Source organism: Chlorocebus sabaeus, chromosome 13 (assembly GCF_047675955.1).
Source record: "Chlorocebus sabaeus isolate Y175 chromosome 13, mChlSab1.0.hap1, whole genome shotgun sequence".
NCBI lineage: Eukaryota > Metazoa > Chordata > Mammalia > Primates > Cercopithecidae > Chlorocebus > Chlorocebus sabaeus.
This window is the reverse complement of record NC_132916.1, coordinates 51,700,559-51,724,146: the sequence shown is the minus strand read 5'-3', so window position 1 is coordinate 51,724,146 and position 23,588 is coordinate 51,700,559. Positions and strand designations below refer to the sequence as shown.

The following is a 23,588-nucleotide window of genomic DNA, read 5'->3' as shown; positions in this document are numbered from 1 at the left end:
TTCTTCAGATGTTTCAAGTGAAACTGAAAATTTGGATTTTTCAAATGTAAATGGTTTACATTTTTAAATTTGGTAACTAATTCCAAAAATTTTAAAGCATAATTGTGGGCTATCACATTTAACCTAGTCCAGGAATTACCCTCAGAAACTTGCTTCTACATCCTTTTAGTGCATTTTGGAAATTAATGAATACTCTGACCTTTAAATTTGTGTTATGAAATATCTTAATTATGTAATTGTGTAAAGAACAATTTTTAAACACTCACATAATGCCCACCCCTTAGTGTCCTGCCATCTTGTAATGGCACATTCAAGCATATTTCTTACAAGATTCTAAACCTGATAGAACAATGTTGCTAATTTCACTGCATTAATGAGTTCGAAGCTGGTTGAGATGCAGTGTAGAATAGACTGGACAGCTCATCCTTTTACCTTATACATGTTGGCCACAGTTTTTTTCTTTGCCTCAATTATAAACAAAGGCCTTAAAGAACTGTGGTCACTACCCAGACATAATTTTCTAAATGTCTTTTAATTACTCAATGCAATAATGGTTAGAACCCAATCCATTAACAAGAGTGAATTAGAATACATATCTGCATTTGTTGTTATCATCCATAGTTTAATAAACATATCTTTACTGTGGATCTAAGATATAAAATAATTTTTTTTTTTTGAGACGGAGTCTTGCTCTATTGCCCAGGCTGGAGTGCAGGGGCTCGATCTAGGCTCACTGCAAGCTCCACCTCCCGGGTTCATGCCATTCTCCTGCCTCAGTCTCCTGAGTAGCTGGGACCACAGGCGCCCGCCACCATGCCCGGCTACTTTTTTGTATTTTTAGTAGAGACAGGGTTTCACTGTGTTAGCCAGGATGGTCTTGATCTCCTGACCTCATGATCCACCCACTTCGGCCTCCCAAAGTGCTGGGATTACAGGCATGAACCACCAGGTTCTCAGATTTTTTAAACTGTAAGCTGAGAAATATCCCAGTCTTAAATCCATTTGCTTGGGTGGAGTTCTCTGAGGCTTTTGCATGGTGCCATCCAAGTGTAATACATGATATATTAAAGAAGCACTTAGCATGTTGGCTTTGATTTTTTAAAGCAAGGTGGTGTTGCTTTGTGATCAGTTTATTATTGGCAGTTTGACAGACCCTCTAATAACCCATACCCTGCTCCAAAAGAAGGTTCTACAATGATGAAAGGATTACTTGTATCATAGACTATTTCAGTGGTAGCCTTGAGTCCCTTGACAAATCCCAGAGAAGCTTAGTAAATACAGAGGCCAATTCTTCCTAAGGATCCAGGAAATGTTTTCATCATATGGTATGAACTACATAATGGAAGGCAGCCAATATTGAGTTCTAACCTGACTTTTAAAGGGGATGTTTTCACAAAGATCTTGTAGGCCTCAACTATTACAGTTTCTGATCAATGCTATCTCCTCCAGTTCTATTGTAACCACATCTCATTAACAAGAGAAGCCTCTATTTTTTTTTTTTTTTCTTCTTTCTGATATCCCATGGTTTTGAAGCTGTCTTAGATTTTCTGGAGTTAAGTTCAGCATTTTACTTTCTAAGTTTCTGATGTGCCTAAATTTCACTGTACTCTTAGTTTGGTGCAAAAGTAATTGTGGTTTTGCCATTTTAATGTTTAATGCCACTAATAGTTACAAAACATGGGTTCCAGTTTAAAGACATTTAAGCATTATTACCAAATAATACACTAAGAAAAGGGCAGAGATGTTCTAAAGTAATTACTGGCACCAAAGAATGGCTTAAAAAGACGCTGTACAATTGAAGGGCCATTCAAACCTATTTTACCCTGTGAAGACAATTCTGATTCCCACACCGAGAAAGACTTAAAAGTTTTCTCTTTTATTTGTAGCCTGATTCAAGGGTATGCTTTATAAATTGACTCATTAATATTCCTTAACAATAAAGAATTCACATAACTCTATTGTCAATCTGACCTCTGCTGTACGTATCTACTTTATCACATGGGAAAAGAATAGAGGAACTAAGAAAAGGAAAATTTATTGCATTCTTTAATTTGAAAAAATAATAATAGTACCATGATCACAGCTATTTTAGTTTGGCATTGTATCAGTTTTTAGAGCAGAAAAATAGTTTTCTCAGCTTTTAAAATTTGCTTTTATTTAGGCATTCACTGGAGATAGGATAAAATAAGTTTGGCAGCCTCATAACTCAGAAGATAGGAATGGTATCTAGACTTATGGGATGGAGAAAGGGTTTCGCTGTCTAGCAGAAGAGGGTTGGTTGGTTTATTGGCAAATTCAGATCTCTGCCTTCATGACATGAACATCTGTATGCCAGATACAACTCCTCACCTCTGACATGTGCCTCTGTGATCATCTTTAGAAGGGAGTCAGAGTGAAAAATCCAGGACTTTTAAAATTTATTATTACGTCTGGAAACAATTTCCAGATTTAAATTGCCAGTCAACTTCCCTTCCCATATCTTCCAACATTATTTATTAGAATCAATGAATTAATAATGTTTCTCTTCTTCCTTTGTCTATTCTTTTTTTTTTTTTTGAGACGGAGTATCAGCTCCGCCTCCCGGGTTCGAGCCATTCTCCTGCCTCAGCCTCCTGAGTAGCTGGGACTACAGGCGCCCGCCACCATGCCTGGCTAATGTTTTGTATTTTTAGCAGAGACAGGGTTTCACTGTATTAGCCAAGATGGTCTTAATCTCTTGACCTCGTGATCCACCCACCTCGGCCTCCCAAAGTGCTGGGACTACAGGCGTGAGCCACCACTCCCAGCTTCTATTCTTTTCTAAAGTCTGGCTTTTTAAACTATCACTGTAAGTTTGGAAAATCTAATTCTTAAATTAAAATTGAGAATTTCCTGGGTATAGTTCCCTTTGTATTTGTCTTTGTGCTTCAACTCTATAAATTTACATAAGTAGGGAATTTTGGAAAATTTAAAGTTATTTTTCTTCTCTTGCCTAGAAAAACTATAGAAACAGAATGATAAAATTTGCTAAAACTAAGGGTGGGATGGAAAAATATAAATCAGAAGCATAGATAAAGGCATTGTGAAGATATGTATATCATTTCTTCCTAAAAATGAAGAATAAAAGCTAAGTTCAAATAGAAGAAACACTTCAAAAATGTGCTGATTCATACCGAATAATAAGCTTAAATGTTAGGATGAAATTTATTAGCTTTTAATTCATATATACCTTTGGTGCTAATTGAACACCTGCTATTATTAAGGGAAGCATCTGTAATTTAGAACTGGAAAAGTGAACTTTAAAAATAATTTCTTTTTTTTTTTTTTTTTTTTTTTTGAGACAGAGTCTCACTCTGTCGCCCAGGCTGGATTGCAGTGGCACGATCTCAGCTCACTGCAAGCTCCACCTCCTGCGTTCACGCCATTCTCCTGCCTCAGCTTCCCCAGTAGCTGGGACTACAGGCCACCGCGCCCAGCTAATTTTTTGTATTTTTTAGTAGAGATGGAGTTTCACTGTATTAGCCAGGATGGTCTCGATCTCCTGACCTTGTGATCTACCTGCCTTGGCCTCCCAAAGTGCTGGGATTACAGGCGAAAGCCACCGCGCCCTGCCTAAAAATAATTTCTTTAAGCTCAGTTTCATTAAAAATTTTTTCTAGAATCAAAATAGTGGCAAAGGCAGGGGAGAAATAAAAACAAGGAAATTACATTAAGCTTTATTTTTCTTATGTTTGATAACCTCAACTCTTCCTCTTAGCCTTTTACATTCACGGGTTTTTGCTTTTATGGAATTTGAATAAGGGATATTTTTTATAAATATGAACTAAATTCATTAGCTTAACGTATTTTTTAATCCCAGTGGTGAAAAATGTTTGGTAGATGTGTCAGTGGTTTTTTGCTGCGTAGCAAACCATCCCAAAACTTTGTGGCTTAAAACAACATTTATGTGGCTCATAATTCTGTGGTCCATTCTGGTCTCAGGTAGGTCCATGCATGTATTTATGGTCAGCTAATAGCTAGAAGGCTCTGCATTGAGGATTAACTGGCTGTTCACTAGGGCAATAGGAGGAACTGGGACACGTGACTTTTCATGGAGCAGGCCAGCCCAGACTTAAAACACAAGGTAGCAGATTTCCAAGAGAGAGTGAGCAGGATTGTATAATCTCTCAAGGATAGACTCAGAACCAGCATGCCATTTCTGCCACCACATTTTACAGGTCAAAGCAAGTCACAAAACCAGCTCAGAAGAGGTACAGAAGTAGACTCCCCCCCTTTTTTTTTTTTAGACAGGGTCTTGCTGGAGTCTAGCGTCACCTAGGTTGGAGTATGTGGTGGGTTTATAGTTTACCACAGCCTCAAACTCCTGGGCTCAAGCTATCCTCCTGGCTCAGCTTCCTAAGTAGCTAGGACTAGCTGCATGCCACCATGACTGGCTAACTTTTAAAAAATTTTTGTAGAGATAAAGTCTCACTGTATTGCCCAGGCTGGTTTATTCACATATTCCCATTTACAGGCATACCTCAGAGATATTGCAGGCTCTGTTCTAGACCACAGCAATAAAGCAAGTCACACTATTGTTTGGTTTCCCAGTACATATAAAAGTTATGTTTATACTATACTGTAGTCTGTTAAGTGTGCAATAGCATGATATCTAAAAAAAAAAAGTGCATGTACCTTAATTTTAAAATACTTTTATTGCTAAAACATCCTAAGGATCATCTGAGCCTTCAGCGAGTCATCATCTTGTTGGGTGGCAGGTCTTCCCTGGATGTTGATGGCTGCTGACTGATCAGGGTGGTGGTTGCCAAAGGTTGGGGTGGCTATGACAATTCCCTAAAATAAGGCAACAGTGTTATTTGCCACATCAGTTGACTCTCCTTTTATGAAAGATTGCCTCCAATGCTGTTTGACAGCATTTTACCCACAGTAGAATCTCTTTCAAACTTGGAGTAAATTCTTGCAAACCTTGCCACTGTTTTATGAAGGAAGTTTATAGAATATTCTAAATCTTTTGTTGTCATTTCAACAAAGTTCATAGCATCTTCACAAGGAATACAGTTCATTTCAAGAAATCACTTGCTCATCCATAAGAAACAGCTCCTCATCCATTAAAGTTTTATCACAAGCTTGCAGCAAGTCAGTCACAATCAGGCTATACTTGTAGTTCTCTTGCTATTGTCACCACGTTTGCATTTATTTCCTCAATTGATGTCTTGAACCCCTCAAGTCACCCCTGAGGGTTAGAATCAACTTATTCCAAACTCCTGTTAATGTTTTTGCCTTTCCAATCAATCATGACTATTATTTTGTGTGTGTGTTTTTGTTTGTTTGTTTGAGATGGAGTCTCGCTCTGTCACCCAGGCTGCAGTGTAGTGGCATGATCTCAGCTCACTGCAACCTCCACCTCCCGGGTTCTAGCAATTCTCCTGCCTCAGCCTCCTGAGTAGCTGGGACTACAGGCATGCACCACCACACTAGGCTAATTTTTGTGTTTTTAGTAGAGACAGGGTTTCACCAGGTAGGCCAGGATTGTCTCGATCTCTTGACCTCATGATCTGCCCACCTCAGTCTCCCAAAGTGCTTGGATTAGAGGCGTGAGCTACTGCGCTTGGCCCAATCATGAATATTCTTAATGGCATCTAGAATGCCATTTCTTTCCAGAAGACTTTCAATTACTTTGCCCAGATTTATCATGAGAATCACTACCTGGCAGCTATAGCCTTACAAAATACATTTTTAAAATAATAAGACTTGAAGGTTAAAGTTACTCCCTGATCTATGCACTGCAGAATGGATTTTGTGTTAGCAGGCATGAAAACAACATTAGTCTCCTTGCACATCTCCATCAGAGCTCCTGTTTGACCAAGTGCATTATCAATGAGCAGTAATCTTTTGAAAGGGATCCTTTCTTTTGAGCAGTAGGTCTCAAAAGTGGGCTTAAAATATTTGGTAAACTGTGCTAGAAATTGATATGCTATCATAAAGCCTTTGTTCTTCCATTTATAGAACAGAGGCAGAATAGGTAAAACATAATTCTTAATGACCCTAGGATTTTCAGAATGATAAATGAGTATTGGTTTCAACTTAAAGTTATCAGCCACATTGGCCCCCAACAAGAGAGCCTGTCTTTGAAGCTTTGAAGTTAGGCATTGACTTCTCCTTTTTAGCTATGAAAGTTCTAGATGGTGTCTTCTTCCAATAGAAGCCTGTTTTATGTGCATTGAAAATCTATTATTTAGTGTAGCCACCTTCACCAATCATCTTACCTAGATCTTCTGAATAGCATGCTGCAGCTTCTATATCAGCACTTGCTGCTGAACCTTGAACTTTTGTGCTATGGAGGTGGCTTCTTTTCTTAAACCTCGTGTACCAACGTCCACTAGCTTCTAACATTTCTTCTGCAGCTTCCCCACCTCTCTTCCTTCACTTTTATAGAACTGAAGAGTTAGGGCCTTGCCCTGGGGGATGTTGTGGGTTGTTTGATCTTTTATCCAGACCACTAAAACTTTTTGCAAATCAGCAATAAGGCTGTTTTGCTTTCTTATTATTTGTATGTTCACTAGAGTGTCACTTTTAATTTATTTATAGAACTTTTTCTTTGCATTCACAACTTGGCTAAGAGGCCTAGGTGTTTGTCACAAGAGGCCTAGTTTTTGGTTTATCTTAGCTTTGGACATGCCTACCTCACCAAGCTTAATTATTTCTAGTTTTTGATTTAAAGTGAGAGATGTATGACTCTTACTTTCACTTGAAAACTTAGGGGCCATTATAGGGTTATTAATTGGCCTTATTTCAATACTGTTGTGTCTCAGGGAATAGAGAGGCCTGAGAGGGAGAGAGATGGGAGAACAGCCAGTTGGTGGAACAGATAGAACACACACATTTAAGTTAGCCAATTTATATCAGCGCAGTTCATCGTGCCCCAAAACAATTCCAAGAGTAACATCAAAGATCATTCATCACAGATTATTATAATGGATATAATAATACTGAGAAAATCTGAGACATTGGGAGAATTACCAAAATGTAACAGAGACACAAAATGAGCACATGCTTTTAGGAAAATTGCACCAATAGACCTGCTCAATGCAGTTTCCACAAACCTTAAATTTGTAAAAATTGTGGTATCTGTGAAGTACAATACAGTGAAGCTCAATAAATCAAGGTATGCCTGTGCTTTATATCAACTCTAGATTACTTATGATACCTAACACAATGTAAATGTTATGTGAATAGTGGTTTTACTATATCATTTTTAAGTTTGCATTACTTTTTATTATTGTACTTAAAAAAAATTCAATCTGTGGTTGGTCCACAGATGTGAACCCTCTAGATACAGAGGGCCAGCTATATGTGATATGTCCTGTTTTAAATACTTTTCAGCTCATACAATTTTTACTCTTTAGTCTTTTTGTTAAAAAGCCTAAGACATTTTTATTTTTCCAGCTTATTTCCATTTTATATTCCAGCTTTTTAAAGGTCTACTTTTAAAGTTGATCTTTTCAAATGGGCTTTTATTTGTTTACCCATTTTTATCATTTATCAACTTTTAGTAATGCTTCCAAAACAAATTTGTTTCTAAAACAAATCTAGGTAAGAAATAAAGCTACAGTAGCTGTTTCCTCATTGAACTGACATAGACTGAGCACCTACTTTGTGTCAGGTATATTTCCAAGAGCAGGAGCTCTAACAGAGACCAATTCTAGGAGCCTGCTCTTGTGGAGCTCACATTGCAGAATGAGAAAACAGACATGAAACAAACAAATACACAAGTCAGTTGGTGAGATTAGAGGAGCTATGGGGAAAAAGAAAAGCAGAATTAGGAAGACAAGGAATGTGTAGAGGAAGAGAATGGGGGAAGGATTTGCTTTTTGATATGAAATGGCCTGGGAAGGTCTCTCTGATTAGGGAACCTGAAGAGACTATGGAAGTGGGTCATGAGAGTGTATGAGGGAAGAATGTTGCAGGCAGAGGAAGCCTTAGTCCAAAGGCCCCAAACAGGGGCATGCTTGGCATGTTTGAGGAACTGCAAGGATGCCTGTGACACTAGAGCAAAGAAAGCAGTGAGGAGTGTGGTGGGAGATGAGGTTGAAGGGCTTGTTTGGGATGTGGAGTTGGCGGGTGGGGTGACCACATAGAGTGGGCTGGTGGTTGACAGAGCCAGCTACACATTCTAGTCACTCTGGGAGCTTTGAAAAAATGTCTGGGCCCAATCCCAAAATCTGTTTTAATTGGTCTGGGTTGAAATCTGGTCAAGTCTTTATAAAACGTTACCAGAATAAATCTAGTGTGTAGTCAGGGTCTGGTATACCTTAGTAAAGCATGGCTGTGACTCTGAGTGAGAGGGGAAGCCACTGAAAGATTTTGCACAGAATGACACAGCTTGATCACCCTGGCATGTGCCTCTTCCTCACCCACATTCCCCTCTGGACCTTATGATCATGCCTTAGTATGAAGCTTGGGACCCTGCCTCACCCTTTTAGGGAAGAGAGTGAATGCGACCTAAGCAAGCTCTCTGGGCACTTCACCTGTTCTGCCTCTGCCAGGCTGTCTGGGTAAGTGTCAAGGATGTAACAGAAGGAAAAGAGGAAGACTTCTAGGAACAAGAGCCCCTCCTGTCCCCTTCCAAGACAAGTTGGAGACAAAGCTCCTACCTTTTCCAGTTTGCTTCCAGCAGGCAATCCCTGGGCCTCCCTCCCAGTGTTATCCTATAGTCACAGTATTTACAGATTGATTTAAGAACCAGTAAGTGGTGTATGTCACTTCTGCTGATCCCTATGTTGAAAATATTAAAACTCCTGCACATATGTCACATATGTAACTTAGTACCCCAAACCTTGCAGTCATGCTCTGTTACCATAAAAGATATGCTCAGAAATAATATAAGCCTGCTATCTAAATTGTACCTTTTTTACTTTGAAGTAACAGTATAATGTAGTTGTTCAGAGTGGGAACTCTGAAACTGGCTAATTTGCATCCTGGTTCTAACACTAGCTAGCTGAGTGACAAATCCATTGTGTGCTTCAGACAATGGTGTCAATAAGGCTGTTGTCAGTCTGAATGACTAGATACATATAAAGTGCTTAGAAAAGTGCATGACACATATTTAGGGCTCAAAAAATCTAAATATTAATGTGTCTATAGTTTCCTTCTTGATTTAATTACCACACAAATGAATCTCTCTTTAATTTTATCAACAGCATAGGAGACTTCTATATGCATAATACGTCTTTTGGTAGCATGTTAGGCACATTCTTCTCTGTTGTTTAATTGCTGAAAACATAAAGATGCTACATATTAAGTGGAGTAAATTTTAATTGAGAAAAGGAAGGTAATTTCAAAACATTTTTAGAAAACAAACAACCCATTTTATATCATTGCTGTGCAAAAATAATTACTGGCAAAACTCTCTAATTCCTGGCCTTCTCATGGTCAAAAAGAACAGCAGCCTCTTTTGGACAAGCTGAGGCTGGGAATGTAAAGAATTAAGAAGTGGACAAGAAATGTTTTTAACATATTTATCTAGAGAACCATCTGGAGAAGTGCCTGCTTTGCCAGCAAAGATGAAAATCTGAGATTCCATTGTGGCCTCCCAAACTGCTCCCCTAGCAGAGGTTACAAGATTTAGTGGATGATGGTGGGGGAGGACGACAAGTGGGGAGGTTACACAGTTTCATCTTCACAGGAAAGGGACTACTTGGACTCACATTATTTCTCTAACTTTCTGTATCCATAGAAATGTCTCATCTTTGTTTCATAGGATTCAGAAAGCTACTAAAAACTTACTGGAATATGAAAATATGATGAAATATTTATTGAAAATGCAAATGTGATGTTTACAGGTACTAGCAGCCCTAAAGGCACCGGAAAGCTAATGTATCTTTATTCAAGGGGAGGGCTTTACTTCAGAGCTTCATTTGAGCTTAACATCCCACTTCAGTGATATCTAAATAAAAGTGAAATAGAAAATGCCTCTTAGGAAAGAATGCCCTAATTTCAGCATTTCTCTTATATTAATTTAGAGGTCTCATTTTAACATTGCCCACAGGATAAAGTCTAAATTTCTCAGCTGCACAAGCTGACCTCAATCTTTTCTGCATCTTCTTCTATCCCATCTCTACAGTGGCCCTACCTCCATCACTTCTTTTCAGGAGTTAGTGCATCTGAAAGGCACACTCATTTCTCTATATCTTTACTCCTAAAACAGTTTGTTCAGTTTTATTTCTGTTGAAATTTTGCATATCCTTCAAAAGTCAGTTCTCTTGGATGATTTTCTCTGATTCCCCAAGTCTGGAATTATAGCTTCTTCCTTTGCTCTCTCAGTCCCTTGTTCTTCATTTATTGCCCTGAGTTAGTTCTGCCCACTGTTTATCATCCTTTTATCATAATGAACAGTTAACTCTTTGGGGAAAGAGTACAATATTTCTTAGCCATACGTGTTTGGCATATATACAGTGCATATAGACCAGAAACTAAACACCTGTGAAATGAATGAAACACAAAGACCAAAAAACATTTCCAGAACTAGAACATACTTTTCTCGAAATCCCTGCATGTCATCTCTTTATCTCACAGCCATTTTTACTGCCACCTTTCTTTGTATGTCTTCTATGATAGTCTAATTATGACATTTCTTGCTCAATTAGGAGCATTTACTGCTCCAAGTTGACCCTAGGACAATAATTTGACCTGAATGAGATAAAATTCAATCTTTATTCAATGTCCTTCAAGATCTGACTTATGCCATCAGCAAATCTCATGTCACTCCTCTCCTCTCACTCTGTAACACCCATACGAAATTTCTATCCCAGAAATGGGTTCTCTGTGTGGAACGCCTTGTTTTTCCCTTTTCCTCCTCTTCATCTTCCATTGGCTGGCTACTCATGCACCAGATGCTAGATAAGATGTTGCTCATTTTGGAAATTATCCCTAGCTTCCCACACCATCTCCAGCCCCAGATTAGATAAATTCTTTCTCCTTAATGGTCTAATAGCTAACAGTTAGATATCAGAAAGACTTGGGTCAAGATCTGAAGCTATTGTTACTAGTAATTTTAGACATTTGCAAACTTTAGCTTATTAAATCATAGATCACTGGGCCCCATCCTCAGAGTCTCTGAATCAGTGGGTCTGGGATGAATCTCAAGAATGTGCTCTTCCAACAGATTTCTGGGTGACACTGATGATGCTGTTCTGAGGAGCACAGAGATAACTGATGCTTTCGATAATTTATTCATCTACTTCTGTTTACCCCTGTAAACTTTAGTTTCAGCATCTGCAAAGTGAGGCTAAAAGGAGTGTTTAAAAATTAGTTGAGATAACGTATGTGAAGGGGTTCACATGAATTAGGGCTCAATGACAGTTAATATTGTTTTTGTTTTATCATTGCTTTCATAACACTGTGTTGAATTCCAAACTGAACAGATAGTGCCAAGTAAGCTGAGAACCCCCAAAAGAACAAAGATTGGTTTTATTTTTATTGTGTCACAGGTGTCTTATGAAGTGTGTTAATAGTCAGTAAATAAACATACAATGGAGTGAATTCAAATACAAGCATTCAATAAGTATTTAGTGAAACAAATTTAATGCTTCTTGTAGGTAGCCCCTACCTAGAATGTTCCAGATTTCTCCCTTTAGCTCACTTTATTCTTGGTATTCTTGGGACTGTTTTGTTGATTATTTCCTAAATTACTTTTTGGTTATGGTGAGTCAGTCCCCAAGCTTTCCTTTCTAAGAAGATTATACAAGCAACAGAAAGAACTTCTTCCTGTAAAGAACTAGAAATGAATAACCACGTGGGCTATTCATTTGTCTCTGTAGTTTCGGTTTCATACTGAATGAAAGCAGTTGCATAAAAGTATTCCCCTGCCTTCTGTGCTTGAACATATGCCTTTACTTAACAGTGGATATGGGTTAGAAATTAACATGTGAAGAATTTAACTTTCATTTCTTTGCAAATTTATGAAGCCTCTTCTTTGGAAAAGCCTTTCCTATTTTTACTGACAGTCTATACCCCTTTGACCTCAGAACCTCCTATTTAGTATTCATACATTATTAGTTCGGCAAGTATTTTTTTCACCACCTGCCATGTGGCAAGCACTATTTTTATGGTGGTGATACCACACTAAAACAAAACCCCTGCTTCACAGAACCTAAAGCATAGCATTTATCGACTTGCACTGTAATTGTTTGCTTCTCTGTCTCCTCCCCTGCTAAGTTTCAGCCTCCTGATGGTAGATGCAGTATCTAATTGAACTTTGAGTCTCCCCCTCTAGTATATGGTAGACATTCATATCTATGGATAATTATTATTTACATACAGAGACCCTTCATTATACTGGTGTGAGAAATGGAACTGAGCACCAGAGATCATATAATGCTTGTCCTTGAAACAGTTTGGCGCGAGCTGTGTATTCTTTGACTTCCAAAGTGTTAGTTTGAATTTTAATTAGGATCAGTCAGTAAAATGTGGGAGATTTTACATAAGAATCCAGATTTCCAGCTTCTCTTGTAAAAGCCCACATTCCTGTATCACACAATGAGCTGAAGCTGTGGCTGGTCCACCTGCTTCTTGAGATGGGGCATGCTTTCTCCATTTCACTACAACCCTTACCATGCCCTATCATTTTGCACATGTCGGGGAGGGGCAGGGGGGTGATGTGTGGTGAAGGGAGAATGAAGTTTTTCCAATTCTTCATAAATTCACTGAAAGTGTGCATTCATAAGCTTATAGCAACCTAACTCCCAACACTGTAAATAATAACTTACTTTTTTTCCTTCAGTGATGTGGAATGCTAACAAGCATTTGTTTACATTTGAACTATATATCATATTGAGTAAACAATCTAAATTTTGTCTGTTGTTTTTCTGCATTTTCACAGTAGGTTTCTTGTATTTCTCAAATTAAATATTTGCCAGCTATATTCTACTGTAATGTGTATCCTAGTCCAAAGTAAAAATATATCTAAATCTAGCTGGTTTAGGATTCTTTTCCTCCTTTTATGATTACTGAACTAATTCTTTTTATTTGTCTTGGTTTTGTCATTTGAGACTAGAATACTTAAAAACATAAAATTGAATTAAAATTATAGTTTATCCAACTAAATATATTTGTGCTTTGTTTCAGTTATCCTTAAAAAGAAGAGGAAGCAAAGATTTGCCAAAATCTGAAAAAAAGGCTCAACAGACTCCCACAGAGGTATGTGGAAATAAAATTTCAACTAGTACATCAAGTACCTCTAAGTGTATATAATAATAAGCTACATTTATAAATAGATATAATGTCCAGATAAACTTATGGAAAACAAAGTCAAATTTGCTTATCAATTATGTAGTTGTGGATACAGGCAGTATAAATCAGGATATTTACTAATAAAGCCAGCCGTAATATCCCTATTATAATTGCTTTACATTGTAAGCACACGGAAAAATGTCATTCGTACTTTATACACTGCTGTATTTGAGAACTATACTCATGATGCTAATCTTGTCCTTTTATAATTAATAAAGTCAATAGAAAGGCTGTTCCTATAGTGTCAGGAGAAAGTAAAGAAAGGAATGTTACAGAAGGAAGTCAGAAGGGAGAGAAAGGCTTGTTATATCTTTAGAGACCCCTGGAATGAAGTGATTCTCCATACCAGTGTTTGGAGAAGCAAAATAAAGGAGACAAAGGAATAAAAATGAAAGTTGAAAGATGTACTCAACATGGGCTTGTTAAAAACCTTAGAAACACAGCCACAGTAAAGACTAGCTCTGCTTCCAAGGTAAAAAGAGGTGCCAATGGTTGTAATGAAGAAGATTTTAAAATGGAAGGGGAAACATTTGGGATAAAAGTGACACTATTGTTAAGGAAAGGGATCCCGATCCAGACCCCAAGAGAGGGTTCTTAGATCTCACGCAAGAAAGAATTCAGGGCGAGCCCATAGAGTAAAGTGAAAACAAGTTTATTAGGAAAATAAAGGAAGAAAACAATGGCTACTCCATAGACAGAGCAGCCCCGAGGGCTGCTGCTGGTTACCCATTTTATGGTTATTTCTTGATGATATGCTAAACAAGGGTGGATTATTCATGCATCCCCTTTTTAGACCATAGAGGGTAACTTCGATGTTGTCATGGCATTTATAAACTGTCATGGCACTGGTGGGATTGTAGCAGTGAAGACGACCAGAGGTCACTCTTGTGGCCATCTTGGTTTTGGTGAGTTTTAGCTGGCTTTTTTACTGGAACATGTTTTATCAGCAAGGTCTTTATGACCTGTATCTTGTGGTGACCTCATATCTCATCCTGTGACTCGGAATCCTTAACCATCTGGGAATGCAACCCAGTAGGTTTCAGCCTCATTTTACCCAACTCCTATTCAAGATGTAGTTGTTCTGGGTCACATGTCTTTGACATTATGACTCTCCAAAAGCACTTGGCTAGATATTAACCTTTAAACTATGTCCATTGGATTCTATGGTACTGTAGTATACTTTTATGATTACAAGGTTTTTTTTAAATTCGATAGATAATTTAAAGTGATTTTAAATATTCAAAATTTGAAAAAGTTGATCTCAGACATTTTTTAAAGCATAACATATTAACTGTATATTATTTTCCTTTTTCCTCTCTGTACCTGCTCTATTCCTGCTCTGTTTTCTCTGGTACTTGCACCAGAATGTGTATAGACCTCAGCACTTTTAGAATCCCAGAGAGTCTCACAGCCAAGACCATAATACCATTTTTCTGTACCTTTCTCTCTGTTCCCTTAGTAAGTCCAAATATACTCTGTCACTACAGCTTTTCCACTCTGTCTTTGCTGTCACTTTATTCAACTCACTCTAAATATTTTGTTGTGAATCGTTTCACGTGTTGCCATGAATCTTCTTTCCTACCTTGTTTATGGTGTAGACACTGTATCTACATTTGTCCTGTTCTTACACTTTCTGTGTTAAAAGTTTATTTATTCTTTTCAACCATAGTCTCTGATGCAGGAATTGTTAACTGTTTAGTCTTGGCTTTATGGACCTCCACTCGCTATGCATGTGGGCAACTTTCTGCAAAAAGATCCACAACTTTAATCAGTTTCTCAGTGAGGCCTGGGACCTTACAAAAGTCAGGATGCCATGCAATCCACCAGTTTGCCCAGTTCGCCCAGTTTTCATGGGCAAAAATTTGTTATTTATATATACTGCAGCATTTGAAGTTTCTGCTATCATTTCCAACACATCTATTTTCAGAGCTTATGACCTGTCACTTTTCAAAAACCCACCCCAGGAGATGGATCAGGCTATCTCCGATGGGATATCTCAATTATAAAATGGTCCATTTTTACAAAATTATAACGTGATTCCAATGTTCAGTCAAGGTTGCAAACCATTGATCCACATATTTGAATTACTGAAAAGATACCATTCTATTGTAATTCTTGTTTATGCATTCATCTCTCCTACTTAGCCAGGGCATTTTTGTAGACAGGACTCATCTTATTCAGCTTTGAATCATCTGTGTCTAGTGATTGGCACTCTGCACATGTTCAATACATGCTTTTAAATATTCCCGTGTCTCCTTTTTCTATGTTAAACCACACAAAATTGCCAACATGCTATTGATCTACAGAAATGGCAATTTCATATGGTCCAAACCTCTATTATTCATTTAGCTTTGTATTTCATTTTGTTAATTTGCTTCCACATCTTTGATCTCTTCCTCACATGATCCTCCAGCAGCACAGTGACTTTATTTACAGAGAATTTATATTGCATGGCAATTAAGAACTGTATTTCTAGGGCCAGGTTGCCTAGGTTGAAATCTCTGGCATATACCAACTGTATGAACTTGGGCCTGTTACTTATTCTTTTTGTGCCTCTATTTCCTCATGTATAAAATGGGAATCATAATAGAGAGTTGTTGCACGGAGTAAACGAGTTAATATATGTAATCAATTAGAATGCAATTTAGTTTCTAGCGGTGGCTCTTAAAGTCAAAGCCAGGCTTAGCTCATTTATTGCTGGCCTTCATCATATCTTTATGTTCCCCTCTTCACATGTAATTTGCATCTTAAATTGAGTGAGTCTTTAACATACACAAAAATAACAAATAACTTGCTTCACACCTCAGAGCATTTTAATTTTTCTTGCCTACTATTCACTGTGGGAAATAGGAGCAAGTATTTACTGCTCAATTACTGTAGACCAGGCACTTTGCATGCAATCTCCTGTCTTTTTCAATAATTATGTATGATATTTCTATGCCAAGTTTCCAATGCAGCCTACAATAGTTGGGTTACAAGATGAGGATGCAAGCATATTGGCATACAGGGTTGTAAACTCTTGGCATTGCAGAAACTGCACATTTTGTATCTTGAAAAGATTTATTTTTAAATAAATAAAATAATTACCATGCCCATTAGCCCTTGATGCAGCTCCTTCCCTCATAATGCCTCTATTACATGCAGTCTTTGTCCAAGTGTTAAAATAATTATTGTTTTCATTCCTTTGGGCAGGAGAGCTTACATACACACTCATCAGATATTCTCTTTTTTATTTGCTTAATATAACCCAGTGAAGTGTTCTTCTGCTTCAGTTTATGCCTTGTATCACAACCACTGCTGTTTTGGTTAGACTCAATTTGCAGTATATGCCAACTATACTAGCAAATAAAGGCCTTGCCTTGCAATCAAGGACTTCCACCACACATGCAACCCTAGCTGGCTTCCCAGTCTCATCTACTCTTGCATGTCAAATAAAACCTAGCCTATATAAAAGCATATTTGACATTGTTGGTCATGTTTCTGTTCAAACATTGTTCTAATTATTGGCCTACATGACCTTAGATTTCCCCTCCCAAACCTTTGACTTGTCTCCCTTCTTTTTTTTTTTTTTTTTTTTTTTTTAAGATGGAGTCTTGCTCTATCATTCCATCACCCAGGCTGGAGTGCAGTGGTGCCCCAAGCAGCTGGGACTACAGGTGCATGCCACTATCCCAGCTAATTTTTGTATTTTTAAGAAAGACGGAGTTTCACCATATTGGCCAGGCTGGTCTCGAGCTCCTGACCTCGTGATCCACCCACCTCAGCCTCCCAAAGTGCTGGGATTAGAGACATGAGCCACCGCCTCCAGCCATCTGTCTCCCTTTCTTTTCTTCTCCTCATTGGTTGTGTCTGTGACCATTATGATAGGTTCAACCATCACCTCTACATATCTCATCCACACGTCCTCACTTCTAGACCTGAGCTCTAAGTGCCAAGATGTAATCTTAGTAATCTAATCATGAGCCTGACATTCTACATGACTGTTGATGGATGTTTCCACCCCGTGTCCCTCCACCAGAACACATCACAGACAGCATTCTTAAAACCTTAAACCCATATTCTTCACACAAAACCATTTCCATTTCTCCTTTGTATTTTTCAATTTGGTTAATGACTGGGCTTTGAGGTTGTCCTGAGAATGTCATGAGAATGTATGAGAAGAACTTCTGTAAGTTTCATTCCACTATCCTTTCAGCAGGCAGAACCAACATTATCTATTTCAGAGTACATCCTATTTTAAAAGTGATTTAAATGGAATGCTCCTCTTTGTTCATTCTCTATCCTTGCTATTGGCCATACAATCCAATGAGACCCCTCAACTTAAAAATTCAGGGTCATCTTTGATTCCTCTGCTGATGTGATCCAAAACATTGTAACATATCCTTGGTCTCATCCTCACTGAATTAGTGGGAGGGTCCCAGCACATAGTATAATATATTGTAGGCAGCTTCTCTCTTCCCTTGTGAAATGAGTTCTTCCATGAAAGCTTTCCATGACATACCCTCTTCTCCTCCTCTCTGGATGCTACTAAGGCTCTCTCATCTCTTCTGGTAGTCCTTCTCTTCTTTCTTCTAAACCTCTTCTAGAGGAAAGTGTACAAGACAACACATCTTATTTCTTTGCTTTTACCACATTGCTCTATTTTTTTTTTCTTTTATGCTTCTTTTCTAGAGGCAGCATGTGCAGTAGAAGGAATATGAGTTTGGGACTCAGCCAGAATATAGACTGTGCTGTGTCACTTATTAACTTGTGCACTGCAATGTTAATAAATGTCTCCCATCGGTAAAGGGGAGATCGCATCACCTATCTTGAAGGGCTGATATAAGGATTCAATACTATATGGAATGTAATGTTCAGGTTCTGCACACTCAGCAGCTCTCAAACCCTTCATATTCCCATTAGTAGATAGGAAGACAGGAGATCTGTCCCCTGTTCTCCATCTCTTCCATCTCAAAGGCTCTGTGTGGTATTTACTGAATGTCTCTGGCAGAAGCTCATTATTCTCCTCACCTTCTCACCAGTGGTTGCTCCTTTTTTACCAGAATGCATCTCAAACACAGATGACTAAGTACTAGGTAAGGAAAGAATTTTTATTTTCATTTTTTTAAATGGAAGAAACCAAAGTTCACAGAAGTTACATGATTGGCTCAAAATACATACTTAAAAGATAATTTTGAGAAATTGTCCTTGGGAGAAATGTCCATAGATATAATAACATGCTTCAGTAATATCCCTCAGAGAAAGATTTCCACTAGTCCTTTTGTACTTTTCAGTTTAGTTAATGACTGGGCTCTGAGGCTGTCATAAGAATGTGTGAGAAGAACTTCTATAGTTCCACTATCCTTTCGCCAGGTTGCACCAGCTTTATCCATTTCAGACTGATGGGAGTACATCCTATTTAAAATGTGATCTAGATGGAAAAACTAACAATTTCTCCTTGGATGGACCATTGCAATGTCAAACTTTCCTGACTTACAGGCCTCTAAAACAATTCTCCTTTGAATAAAAACAAGGGACAGATTATTTTCTAAGTGACACAAAAATCAAGAGCCTGAGCATTAGTTTCAGACAGAACTGGATTCAAATTTCACCTTTGTCCTTTGCTATTCATTAGCTGTGTAACCTTCAAAGAGTTACTGAACATCTTTAAACCAGGAACTTTAATACCTACTCCTAAATTTACTCTGAATATTAAATTAGGTTCCTATTTGTAAAACACTTTTCAGCACTTGGCTCAGTGTAAGTGACAAAAAAGTGGCAGCGAATGCAAAGGAACCACATGCTCCTTGAACAGATTTTATATTTATTACTGCAATAATGAAACAAAACAAAAGAAACACTGCTGAAATGATCACCAAACCGTTGTATGCAGTTACAATATATAATAATCTCTGAATAGTGATGACCACAGTTTGTCTCTTTTCATATTCCTTTTCCTTTTTGCTTCCAAGATGTAACATTGTTCTAATCTTTAATTTGCCGAAGAATTTAAGTGATCTGAAGAAAATACTCAGTGTCTGCTTCTGTTTCTCTGTCATTAAATCTGTATTGCAAGAAAAAGAAATTATTTTGCCAGGTGTCTTCTTTTGGTTGTTTCCTTGATTTACATAAAAATGATGTCCTATCCTTGTCCCTCTTTTCCCCCAAATGAGGAGGACAATGAAGATCTGAAGTGCCAGCTGCAGTTCGTTAAGGAAGAAGCCGCTTTGATGAGAAAGAAAATGGCCAAGATTGATAAAGAAAAGGACAGATTTGAACACGAGCTTCAGAAGTACAGATCCTTTTATGGGGATCTGGACAGTCCTTTGCCCAAAGGAGAAGCTGGAGGCCCTCCCAGCACCAGGGAGGCCGAGCTCAAGCTACGGCTAAGGCTGGTGGAGGAAGAAGCCAACATCCTGGGCAGGAAAATCGTCGAACTGGAGGTGGAGAACAGAGGCCTGAAGGCGGAACTGGACGACCTTAGGGGTGATGATTTCAACGGCTCGGCCAACCCGCTCATGAGGGAGCAGAGCGAATCCCTGTCAGAGCTGCGGCAGCACCTGCAGCTGGTGGAAGATGAGACGGAGCTGCTGCGGAGGAACGTGGCCGACCTGGAGGAGCAGAACAAGCGCATCACTGCGGAGCTCAACAAGTACAAGTACAAGTCCGGCGGTCACGACAGCGCGCGGCACCACGACAACGCCAAGACCGAGGCCCTGCAGGAGGAGCTGAAGGCAGCGCGCCTGCAGATCAACGAGCTCAGCGGCAAGGTCATGCAGCTGCAGTATGAGAATCGCGTGCTTATGTCCAACATGCAGCGCTACGACCTGGCCTCGCACCTGGGCATCCGCGGCAGCCCCCGCGACAGCGACGCCGAGAGCGACGCAGGCAAGAAGGAGAGCGACGACGACTCGCGGCCGCCGCACCGCAAGCGCGAAGGGCCCATCGGCGGCGAGAGCGACTCGGAGGAGGTGCGCAACATCCGCTGCCTCACGCCCACGCGCTCCTTCTACCCGGCGCCCGGGCCCTGGCCCAAGAGCTTCTCCGATCGGCAGCAGATGAAGGACATCCGGTCGGAGGCCGAGCGCCTGGGCAAGACCATCGACCGGCTCATCGCCGACACGAGCACCATCATCACCGAGGCGCGCATCTACGTGGCCAACGGGGACCTGTTCGGACTCATGGACGAGGAGGACGACGGCAGCCGCATCCGCGAGCACGAGCTGCTCTACCGTATCAACGCGCAGATGAAGGCCTTCCGCAAGGAGCTGCAGACCTTCATCGACCGCCTCGAGGTGCCCAAGTCTGCGGACGACCGCGGCGCCGAGGAGCCCATTTCCGTGAGTCAGGTACAGTTCTGCCTATTGCGAGCCACGGCGGTGGCCAGGCTGGCCCGCGGAGCCGCGTCCCAGGGGGGCGTCTCGGCGCCCGGACTGCCGCGCCCCGCTTGAGGGAAGCACCCGCTCAGGGCCGCAGTGGGGCCTGAAACCCCCGGCCGGCCCACCCGTTCTTCCACACTGTCCTGCAGGGATGAGGTTTTTGTGACTCCCTCATGTAGTCACCATTTCTTCCTGTGTTTTGTTTAAAAGGAAAAGTTAACACCATTCATTACCCTCAATTTTTGTGGAAAGAGTAAAGGATTTTGAGATTTTGAGGCACATTATTATTTTAGAAGGTCAATATTTTTCTGTTACTCTGATAGCAGATGAACTGCAAGATGGTCCTGAATAGGAATATTTAGCTGCTGATTTGTGGTTTTGGAGTCAAGATCCATATTGAGTTTAGGATTTAAAAAAAAAATGACTAGACTGGTAGACCGAGGAGGGCGGATCACTTGAGCTCAGGAGTTTGAGTCCAGCCTGGTCAGCAAGGCGAGATTCGTCTCTCCAAAACACAAAAAATTAGCCGGGTGTGGTGGCATGCACCTGTAATCCAAGCTACTCCGGAGGCTGAAGTGGGAGGATCTCCTGAGCCCAGGCAGGTGGAGACTGCAGTGAGTGGTGATTGCACTGCTGCACTCCAGCCTGGGCAAGAGTGAAACCTTGTCTCAAAAGAAAGAAAAAAGCTAAAACAGAATTAATGGCCGGTCACTGTGGCTCATGCCTGTAATCCTAGAGGCTGAGGAGGGCGGGAGGCCAGGAGTTGGAGACCAGCCTGGCCAAGATGGTGAAACCCCGTGTATACTAAAAATACAAAAATTAGCCTGGTGTGGTGGCACACTCCTGTAATCCCAGCTACTTGTGAGGCTGAAGCGGGAGAATCGCTTGAACCCGGGAAAGGGAGGTTGCAGTGAGCCAAGATTGCACCACTGTACTCTAGCCTTGGTGACAGAGGGAGACTCTGTCTCAATAAATAATAATAATAATAATAATAATTGAATTAAATAGAACTGATGGATAACTATTGGTAAATGTAGAAACCAGTGGTAAAGGGACATGATTTTGTGTCTGCAGCTCCCTGAAAGGAACAAATGAAAGCCACTTTTTTTTTCACCATAAGTTTAAATAATATGATCATTATTTCCAGAGAAAAATCACTCTCAGTTGTATAGTGAAGAATCTCAGTACTGGGGAAGGAGTCTATACGGTAGCTTGAAGGCAACACTAATTCAGAGAAATAGTAATAACTATTCCAGAACAGGGAAAACCAGCATTTTTCCTCCATCCTGATTTGTAGAGGCACACCGGATGAATTGGACTGAGCTGCTTTGGCCAGGTATGGTGGCCATTTAAAGACCAATGCATTTTATCAGAGTTAACCACATGAAAGATAATTTATGAAACAAAACAGGCAATGCTGTTTCCTCTGGCAAGCCTGGTGTCCTGTATCCATTGGAGAACCCACGGAAGTACAACAGCATGCATGGCTTTTAAGACACGCAAGACATTTAAAAGCCGGTTTACATACAGAAGCATGATTTTAGATTAACTGCCTGTTGGTACAGCTAGAAAAATTGCAACCCTATCGCTTATTTATCTTGCATGTTGCTCCGCTTTGCTATGAAAATACTGTTTTATGATAAAACCTGTTGAATTTTGATATGTATTCAGTTATACCCTCAGGGAAAATAATAGAAATTAGAGTGAGAGAAAGTGCTGTGTATAAAATTAGGCTTTCAGATTTTATAGATATAGGCTTAAGAGAGGGTGGGGCTTCTTTTGTATCTTAAGTTGAATGAATGCTTAAATTAGTTGATGTGAATTTAAGTTTTAAAGATTATTATTAATTAACTCTTCTTTTTGTCTTTGCATTTACCTTCCCAGATGTTCCAGCCTATCATTTTACTTATTCTCATTCTTGTATTATTTTCATCACTTTCTTACACAACAATATTTAAACTTGTCTTCCTTTTTACACTGTTTTTTGTACTGTAAATTTTTCACCATCTACCATTCATTGTAGTATTTTCAGTTTGTTTATTTTGTTCACCCTTCAAGACAAGAAGTAAAAGAAGTATAATTTCTGTAGTAACCAATGCTATAAAAACACTGAAGACTGCTTATTTCTTTAAAAAGACACAACTCATCTTACCACGACCAAATTCAATAAGAAGCCCAAGCACTAAAATATTTCAGGTAAGAAAGTAAGTGTGACATTTTTCTGTATGAATTGTTTTAATTTTGCTGCTTTTTCATCCTGTTTGTCTCCTCTTGATAAATAATTGGCATATTGAATATAAAAATGGACTACATGTCTCATAATTATTTCTCAGTAGCTCACTATTATTATTCAAAAGCTGGACGAACATTCACAATTTGGTCACGTTTCCAAAAAGTACATACATTTGTAAAGTACCTTTGCCAGGTTACATCAAACTAGCAAGATAATTTTGACATTCAATAAATATCTGAAAAAAAATATGGGAAATAAATGTGACCCTCATGGAAACTAAGTAATGTGTTGTAATGCCAATGTGTTTTGTCTACAGAGATATGCTTGGAAGCATGAGATTGGATTAGGTCTTAGTTCATTTAGGAAACAATTATCCCCATCCTACTCTGTTTGACCAGATTCCCACCAAACCTGCCATTACTGCTTTTACTTGTTATACTTGAATTCATGTATCGCTAATTGAACTTATTACTTGGAGTCCTATCCTCCATAATAGAATACCTCCAGAGCAGGAAATGCTCTATAAATATGATATATGAATTGTTTTGAATATGGAAAAAATACAGTCATTCTCTAGAATTTCATTAAAATATGGTCATTTTCTCGAAATCATTCGACCACAATCCAAGACTGGTAGCGTAGTTCTGGCGGGAGGTGCTCTCGAGATATAAACTAACTTCAGTAAACCTGAGCATCCCCCTTTCTCCTCATACCGAAAGTGGCCTGGA

At 39.3% G+C, this 23,588-nt stretch overlaps 1 protein-coding gene across 2 annotated transcripts in view; it reads left to right on the top strand.

Annotated features, from left to right (window-relative positions):
• The window catches only part of MTCL3 (MTCL family member 3), a 47,961-nt gene extending 25,339 nt beyond the window's left edge, over nucleotides 1-22,622 (top strand). For both annotated transcript variants that reach the window (XM_008007120.3, XM_008007119.3), the window contains exons 5-7: nucleotides 13,105-13,176; nucleotides 19,422-20,597; nucleotides 22,512-22,622. In XM_008007120.3, coding sequence (XP_008005311.1) covers nucleotides 13,105-13,176; nucleotides 19,422-20,597; nucleotides 22,512-22,622 — 1,359 coding nt within the window. The remainder of the gene's footprint in view (nucleotides 1-13,104; nucleotides 13,177-19,421; nucleotides 20,598-22,511) is intronic.
• The last annotated feature ends 966 nt before the right edge of the window (nucleotides 22,623-23,588 follow it).